This window comes from Daucus carota, chromosome 2 (genome assembly GCF_001625215.2).
Source record: "Daucus carota subsp. sativus chromosome 2, DH1 v3.0, whole genome shotgun sequence".
Taxonomy (NCBI): Eukaryota; Viridiplantae; Streptophyta; class Magnoliopsida; order Apiales; family Apiaceae; genus Daucus; species Daucus carota.
In genome coordinates, this window is record NC_030382.2 from 54,188,017 (window position 1) to 54,197,874 (window position 9,858).

General features: G+C 31.5%; 2 protein-coding genes across 2 annotated transcripts; both read left to right on the forward strand.

The window, feature by feature from the left end:
* The first annotated feature begins 2,575 nt into the window (after positions 1-2,575).
* On the forward strand, positions 2,576-3,458 carry LOC108207785 (ethylene-responsive transcription factor 4). Its single transcript, XM_017378215.2, has one exon. It carries the CDS (start codon positions 2,656-2,658, stop codon positions 3,319-3,321), a length of 666 nt encoding a protein of 221 aa, XP_017233704.1. The 5' UTR covers positions 2,576-2,655; the 3' UTR covers positions 3,322-3,458.
* Positions 3,459-7,620: 4,162 nt separating this feature from the next.
* LOC108207786 (ethylene-responsive transcription factor 8) lies at positions 7,621-8,536 on the forward strand. The gene has a single exon (XM_017378216.2). It carries the CDS (start codon positions 7,667-7,669, stop codon positions 8,276-8,278), a length of 612 nt encoding a protein of 203 aa, XP_017233705.1. The 5' UTR covers positions 7,621-7,666; the 3' UTR covers positions 8,279-8,536.
* Positions 8,537-9,858: the final 1,322 nt, after the last annotated feature.

Here is a 9,858-nt window from a genome sequence, read left to right on the forward strand (position 1 = left end):
TGACCGCCGTTTCCGGTCAAAATTAACTAAATTCGACCGAACCCGGTCAATTTTATCTAAAATTGACCGAAAATGGCGGTCAATTTTACCCGTTTTTCTAGTAGTGGTGCTAGCTGAAAGAGTATGGCAAACTAGATCTCTAATACTTATGCGACAACATGAGTTAAGGAACAAGTTAGGAATAGCTGAGATGAGTTGGTATTAGTTGCTTGTTTGTGGAAATTCACGATATGAGTTTAGTTATATATTTACTAGCATGTACTATATTTTTAAAAAATATATAATATAATATTGTTTCAATTGATTTTTTTCTTCGTTTTCTATATTTATATTCCTATAGGGTTAAGATATTTGTCTCTTATTTTCATGTTATTCTTATTAACAAGATTAGTGTTTTTCAGCTTGATAATTGCCATTGAAACTAAGCTTGTCCTTTCTTATTACCTTTCTAAAATTTTGGAGGTAAGTATTCAGAGTTTGTTATTGATGTAGTTATTCATTTGTTTATTTCAAAATTTAGCTAATAAAATTATTATTTTTATTTCTAACTAGTTGTCCTTGACCTTTTTAATTTGTTAAATTCATTAACTTTTATAGTACATTTATCATATAATTAGAAGAAAATATAAAAAATATTATATCAACTCCTTTCCCGCTGGTAAGGGAGAGCAAGAAAAAAACGATTGTTTTTGAACATGAAGTATGTTTAATCTATTCTAAAATTTTAAATGTAACTCCAAATTTTTCCCTTGTCCTTGTTCTTTGATGTATTTTTGGTTAGGTGATAAAGCGGTGCATTTGCTAGATGGGTCCTTATAAATGATATCGAAAGGATTTTTGGTCCCACAACACTTGTGATGTGAAAGTAAGAGACGATTCGAATAAAAAAGTAGGTAGAAAATGAAATTATATCGAAAATAATATGTGTAATGATTGTCGAATAAATTATGAACAAAATAAAAAATAAGTAATCGCAAAATTATTTTGGAGTTTGTATCTCTCATATTTTCCATTAATTATATTAACATTTAGATAAATTTACATCTTAGATAGAATACATGTGTAGTTATGGTCTTATCACATATGAGTGTATCTTCCCCCTGAGTGTGACAGAAATTCTTATAATATATAAAGAGCATGTCGTAATACAATGAGGTTCACATTATGTACAAGTGGTCGATAACTCGCATGAATACTCTTTTTGAGAGGGGCGGTTACTGGTCTCACATGAGTGTGACTTGCTACGAAGAATATGGGTTTCGGATATTATTATTATGTTTGTGTATGGACCTTCTCCCCTAATGCATAAGTATTTGATGTATTTTAATAATTTTCGTGTATTAAAATTATCAAAAATCACAAATATCCGATCAAGCATTAGTAGTGTGATTGCACGAAGATAGAACTGGACAACTAATGAATAGAGAAAGTACAACTGTAAAGTAGTACAATCTTAAAAGAAGTACGTAAAGAGCATGTCGTAATACAATGATGTTCACATATGTGGACGATGACTAGCATGAATACTATTTTTGAGAGGGACGGTTACTAGTCTCACGTGAGTGTGACTTGCTATGAAGAATATGGTTTTCAGAAATTATTATGTTTGTGTTTAGACCTTCTCCCCCAGTACATAAATATTTGATGTATTATGGCTTTTAATAATTTTTGAGTATTACAATTATAAAAAATCACAAATATCAAGTTAAACATCGAATAGTTTGATTACACAAAGATAGAACTGGACAACTAATAATGAACAAAGAAAGTACAATTGTAAACTGTAAAGTAGTACAATCTTAGAAAAAGTACAATTATAAAGTAGTACAATCTTAAAAGAAAAGGAGTTTTAAAGCACATTTTAGGAATTTTATCCCCCACAACTTATATGGAGTCTGTTTGGGGCATAAAAAAATCACAAATTAAGGATTTATTTTTTATGAAAATATATATTCTAATTTTTTTGAATATAAATACGGTTTTTCTATAATATGCTCATGGGCACACATTAAGCATAAAATTTCATAAGTTTCTCTTGTTTTGATTATGGTAATAAGATGAAGACTTATTTCAATGTAAAGATATAATTTCATATATATTTTTTGAAATAAATTTTTGTTTCTGAAAAATAAAATCAATCAATTGATCACATGACCTTTCCTTATTTTTTTGATGAATAATTATCAGCTGATAACTGTTGTTACCAAGTACTCCCTTCATTCCAAATTATATGACCCTTTTGAAAAAAAAAAAGGAAAATTCTTGATGGTACACTCTTAGAATTGGTTTTTCTCAATGGTACCATCGCATTTTTGACTTCTACTAGTGGTACCCTCGTACTTTTAATTTACTCTCTATGGTACACTCGTGTACTTTTGATCTACTCTCTATTGATTTCAGACTGTAAAACAAATTGTATATTTGAAATGCTTGCGAAAAGTTACATGAATATACCCTTAAATCATGTAAAACAGAGTCAAAATGAGTGAGATATTAATGACAAAGTTTGGTTATGAAGTTTGAATACCCACCACCCTAGTAAGATTTCGTCCGGTTTTCTTTGGTTAACCCCCCCTCCAGCTATATATACACTAATACAGCCCCCAGGACTCACATTCTTCACCCCCTCACTTCTTTTCCGAATACATAGAAACAATGGCATCCAAAGAGAAGGTGGCGGAGTCATCCAAAGCAGTCGAAGCCGGAGCCAGCGCCGTGGTGTCAGCCAAAGCAGTCGAAGCCGGCGGAAGCCGCGAGGAGGTACGTTACATAGGTGTGCGAAGGAGGCTGAGCGGAAAATACGTTGCCGAGATAAAACATCCTCTAAAGAATGCTAATGTTTGGTTGGGGACTTTCGAAACGGCTGAACAGGCGGCGATGGCTTATGATGAAGCGGCAAGGGAACTCCGTGGCAACAAGACCAGAACAAACTTCCCATTGCCTGATGCGTTTTACCAGAGGAGGAATGTTGGCCAAACCAAGCTGAGTAAGATCTTGATTCCGAAGAGTACTGGTAAGTCGGCGGATCAGGAAAGGTTTTCGGCGGCTGTGCGCCCAACCCTAGCTACAGTTACTGGTGGGGCCGGGTCTTGGATCGGGTACGGGTCAAGCTATGGGTTATCTCCTATGTACCCGTATCATCGCCTGCCTTATGTGCCGATGCAGTGGGGATTTCCCCCAATGCTTAACAGGAGCCCGGAGTTTCGGACCAACCTGCTTCCTGCCCAGAGTGACTCGGACTCTTCTTCTGTGATTGCTGGGAACCCGACCCGAAAAGGACTGGATATTGATCTGAACTTGCCACCTCCATCGGAGGACTGATTGGATTAAAAGCAGTTGGTTATGAAATGATTTAATTGTGTAGGAGTTATGACAGTAGAACAGGAGTAGTTTTGCTCTTGTAGACCATAAGACTGTGATGTGTTTTTAACAACGACGAGTGCTTAGTTGTTGTTGACTGTTTTTTTCAGATTAAGTTGCTATCCTTCTAATGGAATTTATCCATTAGAAAAATGTCTTGTTCTAGTACTTTTTCAGATGTTTTAATGTTGAATTTGCATTATTATATTTGTTCTGCGACTGCAGAAAGTAGTGTAATATACTGCACAGTGCACAATGACTGGATACTGATTTTGTTTAAACAGGAGACTGCACATATATTGGTCGGCGGCAGTGGTTGCCTGGTCGGTACGGTGATAGCTGGTGCGAGTAACTACAAACTATAGAATTAGGTAAAAATTCTCCATTTCATCGGAACATGTGTTCAACTAAAATTTTAGTCAAATTTAAAATATTGATCACATATGTTGAAGTCATAAACACATATAGAATGGAAATTTATGTTATGAAATATAAAATGATATTCACAAGCTGATGCATCTTAAATTGATTTTGCATAAATTTTTGTATTATTTTAATTGACAAATTACAAATGCTCTGATATTAATGTTGATTATTAGCATCCGAGTAAAAATACATGATTTTCTCATAAAATAAAAGATATAAAAATATTAAATAAAACAGCGGTAAGGAAGGGAAGAGTGTGCAAATGCGACTGCGAGGAGTTAAAAAGAAGAGCAGATAAAGTGGGGATCCGGGATCGGGATGAACAGTCAGAAATGTGGGTCCCACAAATTAGCGGTTTCGGGTGAAAAACTAACCGGAAATAATTCTCATGGGGGACCCACTTAGGGAAGAAAGAGTTGAGCTGCGGCTATTGCGTCATGTGTAATACATCCTTCCACTCGTTTCCTCAATACGTACAACTTAGAGAACAGATTGGAATGAGTTTTTGGTGGCATATGATTGAATGTATAGAGTATTAATGTTGTGGACCCCATGTGAACGGGCTGGGTTTATAAAATAACAACGAGCGTTTTTGTGTGGGCCATATTCTGCCATACTGACTGAGAACATTTTGTGCACCATTGAGCTTCCTCAATCAAACCACAGCCAAATGTGTTGCAAGGGCAAGTTCCATCTATCAGATTTATAGCATAATCTCTTTGAAAATAACATTTAAAAGTAGTATATAAATATTTTATTTTAAAATGTAACTTTTAGATAATTAATATCGTATAAAAGATTTGTAAATTTTAATTAAAATTTGATTAATTTAACTTGTTAAAATTCAAAAATAAAGTAGTATAAAATAAAGAAAGTATTGAGCAATAGATGAATGAAGTTATAGTTGACACATTATCACACCTCATCGAAAATAAAAAATTATGTAACAAATGTAATTTAAGGTTCCAAATAGCAGGATACTTGGAAGACTCAAAACAAAATATTGAACTAATATTGTATAAATGATTCTATTTTAATACTAAATATCACATTGTGATGTCAAATCATATATCAAATATATATTTTAAAATAATCATAATCACTGATAATTTTATAATCATTTTTCATCACTAGAATTTGCTTACTAATACACAACACAACATCATATATTAATAAATACTTGACATACTATATAAAATAAATCAACAAATAAAATAGACAAACACATCTCTTATATTTAAATTAAGTAGAATAAATTAAGTAATCTCCTATATTTATCTTAACATCCTATGATAATTAAAATATATAATTTATATTCATATTTCCCTTACATAATTTGTAATATATAATACATAAATTTATATTCATAAGTATAATTTCTTTATTTAGGAGTCCAGTCCTCTGTTAGTAAATAGAAAACGAAAACAATCATTAAATTAGGGACATTTTAATTAATTTAAAGTTAACATATATTTTATTACTACAATCCTTAATACTTACTATTAATCTCAAACTTGTTAATCAATAATAAAAAAATATCCCAACCTACCTGGGACATGGAGCGATTTTTAGAAAATCAATTAAAAGTGATTAAGTGCTTGCCGATCTAACATGTCTTCATTTATTGAGTAATACATAATCATTTTATTTATTTTATAAAAATATAATAATATAAATATTATATGTGTGTCTTCATAGAAATCTAATATATCATGCAGTAAATCATCATATATATTATCTAATATTTTGTTGTTAAATTTTTTTGACAAAATTGTATATTTAATACTCTCCATCTTCTATATTTTTACTGGAGCCCTAAACTAACATAATAATGTATATGATTATGTATGATGCCTGTTTACAAGGTCTAGTTGGACATTTTAAATTTTTATACTCAATTTCTTCGTAATTTGGAGAAAAATTTGTTTGATTAATAATTGAAAGACTTTTTAATTAATTACTACGATACTCACACGTGAAAACTTTTGTCCTTATTATTCTTGTAATATTATTTAGACGTCATGATGTCAAATTCAAGCCATTCTGAAAAGATAATTGAAAAAATTCTTATAATATTTTTGAAAAAAGATTTTAATTAATTAGCTTGATGTTTGCGGAATGGTACGAGGTTGGAATAACAAATCAGGTTGAGTTGACATGAGTTTAAGATATAATGTGTGATATCATGTTTTTTCTTTAGTTTTTGAATATTAGATATATACGAATTTTTAAAAAAAATAAGTTTTTAATTTATATCCATTAAAAATATTAATAAAATTATTATTATAACTGTCCCTATAATTTTGTGTTCCACGCATTTATCAGTATATTTTTGCATCACTGAGTATTCTTATATCAAATATTAATATTTAATTATTTAAATAGATAAAAAAATGAAAAATAAATCCATTCTCATATCCACCTCCCTTCTCCGTATCAAAAATTCATATTTTGGACTTTGGGGTATAGGTTTGAAATAGTTTGTTTTATTTAAAAGCTTATAACACATATTGTGATTGTACACTTATAATTATTTTCCTACGTAGGCGCACGAGCCTAACTAAAAATATCACCTTTGATCCAACAATAAAATCATGTTATATATTTTATCCATCCCAAAATACTAGCTTATATACTTTTAATGGTTTTATTCCCAAATACTTGTGCATATTACTTTGATTTCAAGTTTTATCATTAATAAATTTTCAACAATAAGTGGACTTTTTCCATATATTAATCAATTATCAGTTCAATTATACGATAGAATTAATTATTTCTTGTTGATTAAAAATATACATAATTAAAGATGAAAAATATGTTCATACCAAATTTTTTTGATATATTTTTATTTGAAAGAATTTAAAGTATGATATCGGAGAGCACCTTACAATTAATAATTTTGAAATAAGTACAAGAGATTTGCCATGAAATCGACTTTGTTGTTTTTATTTTTTTTGGATATAGTTATCATTTTAAAGACAATAAATCTTTAAAGTGCATGGTTAGGATTTTCTCAAAGGAGCTTACACAGTCTTCCCCTGCCGGTATTTTTTTTCTTTGTCATGGATCTACCCCTATTTTAGATAATTAATTACAAGCTGCTAATTGTTGTTACTAAATTCAATTGTCTAAAAAAGAGAAAACAATGCATACCATCAATGTTCACTCCTTCCCATTTACTTCTATATTATTTTTTCTGAGATTTTTCATCATTTTTATACGTTTCACAAATAATAATTTTTGATAATATAAAACACTATTACACCAAATATTTTTTTTTACTGTCTCCATTCTATAATAAAATAAACATTATTACACCTACTACTTTTCTTCATTATTTCAAATTTATTACTCTATTAGATATAAATAAATATTACTATAACCACTTTTCATCTAACTTTACTCAATTTTTATCTTTTTAATTGATTTTCGAGTGCCAACCGAATTTATTCAACTGGTGGGACCTGAGGGAATATTAGTAAAAAAACTAAGGACGTCTCGTCTAACTTTACTCAATTTTTATTTTTTTAATTGATTTTCGAATGCCAACCGAATTTATTCAATTGGTGGGACCTGAGGGAATATTAGTAAAAGAAATAAAGACGTTTCGTCTAACTTTACTCAATTTTTATCCTTTTAATTGATTTTCGAGTGCCAGGTGGGACCTGAAGGAATATTAGTCAAAAAAATGAGGACGTAACTGACAGGGATGAGGAAATTACGACAACACCCACTCATTTTGTACCCCGATTTTTTTTTTTTTCAGACCGCACCTCTCGAGCTATATATACACGGATACACCCTCTTGTATCACTCACCTTATTCACCACCTCACCCTGTTTCCCTCTCTCAAATAAAAACAAAAACAAAAACAAAAACAATGGCATCTAAAGAGAAGGCGGCGGCCGAGTCATCCAAAGCAGTCGAAGCCAGCGTGAATGCGGAGGAGTCATCCAAAACACTCGAACCGAAGGGCGAGGAGGTTCGTTACAGAGGCGTGCGAAAGAGGCCAGGGGGCAGATACGGCGCCGAGATAAGAGATCCCGAAACGAAAAATTGCATTTGGTTGGGGACTTTCGACACGGCTGAGCTGGCGGCGAGGGCTTTTGATGAAGCTGCACGGAAATATCGTGGCGACACGGCCAAAACAAACTTCCCCACGCCTGATGCCAATCACAAGAGGAGGAATGATGGGGAAATGATGGGTCAGGAAAGGTTTGCGGCGGCTTTGAACCCAAACCTAGCTGCTCTGAATGGTGGGGCCGGGTCTTCACTCGGGTATAGGTCTGGTGGTGGGTTCCCTCTTACGTACCCATATTATGGCAAGCCTTATGTGCCGATGCAGGGTTATAGATTGCCGAGTAACCCGGAGTTTCAGGCCAACATCATTGCTTCCGGGAGTCACTTGGCCTCCCCTTCTTCTGTGATTGATGTGAATCCGACCCGGAAAGGACTCGATCTTGATCTGAACTTGCCACCTCCATCTGATTAATGATCTGATTAAAAGCAGTTGGTTCTTGAATGATTTAATGGTATTCAAACTAATAAAGATTATAGAAGATGAGTAGTGATGATTATAGAAATTAGAACAGGAGCCGTCAAAATCGCCTGTAGAAGATAAAATTCTTTATGCTTTTAAGTTTTAACAAAGGCGGCGAGTACTTGGTTCTTGTTGGCTGTCAGTTGTCAGATTCAGTTGTTATCATTCTAATGGAAACTATTTGTTACAATAAAATGCTTTGTTTGTTTACTTTTTGTGATTTTATGAAGATTGAATTTGCATTATAATATTTGTTCGACGACTACGAAATAAGTAGTGACAATTTTTTTCATTTTAGGAATTAACCACAATACTTCAAAATTTCAAGAATTTTGGTTGGATTTCAAAAAATTTAGAGATGTATTCAATTGGAATTTTGATGGATTTCTTTTAATCTTTGAAATTTAATGGATTGTATTTGATTATTATTTTGTATGTTATCTTCATAAAATGTCGTAGAGTTGATATAGATTATTTAGGATTTAAGCACATTGCTTGAGGATCCTATTATTTTTGTAGGATTTCAAAAATCTTAAAATACACTGAATAATCCCACAAAATCCATCAACATCTAAATAACATCAGATTTCAATTGATGTTAAACAATCTCAATTGAGTAACATCAAATTTTTAAGTATAATCAAAATCTTGATTGAATAGCCACCATTATTTGTATCATAATTTAAAATCGTTATTGAATACCTCAAGAATCTGATACATTTTTTGAAATCCGAGTTGAATATCCTCTTCGGATTTCATAAATGAAAAAAAAAATCTTTAAAGTCTTAATTGAATACAGCCTCTTAAAATACACAGTGTAATCCTACAAAATCCATCATTTTATGAAATTCAAAAAAATCCATCAACATTTGATACCATTAAACTTTAATGAATTTTAAACAATCGCAATTGAATATTATCAAAATTTTAAGCATAATTTAGAATAATTGAATGCCATCAGTTGTTGTCGTATAATTTAAAATCTCAATTGAATATTTTAAGATCTTAATGAATTTTAGACAATTTTAATTGAATATTCTCATCTTCCTGAATTAAAAATTCATCTGAAATCTCAATCGAATTTCCTCCAAACAAGAACACTTCTCAGTTTTTTTAAATAATTTTCCAGACACATTGGCGACCCGAATCGGAAATTAACAGCTTCGATTGGGATTTTAATGGATTGTTTTTAGTGTATGGATTTTAATGTATTGTATGTGATTTTGATTTTGTGTGGATTCTTGATAAAATGTCGCAGAGTTTATAGGTTTAAGTACAATGCTTCAAAATCTCATTGATTTGATGGGATTTCAAAGAACTTAAAATACACTGAAGAATGCCACAAAATCCATCATTTTATGAAATGAAAAAAAATCCATCAGCATTTGAATACCATCAGATTTTAATAGATTGTAAACAATCCCAATTGATACCCATCGGATTTTAAAACATAATTTAAAATCCCAATTGAATAACACCAGATTTTCCAGACACATTGGCGACCCGGATTGGAAATTAACGGCTTCGATTGG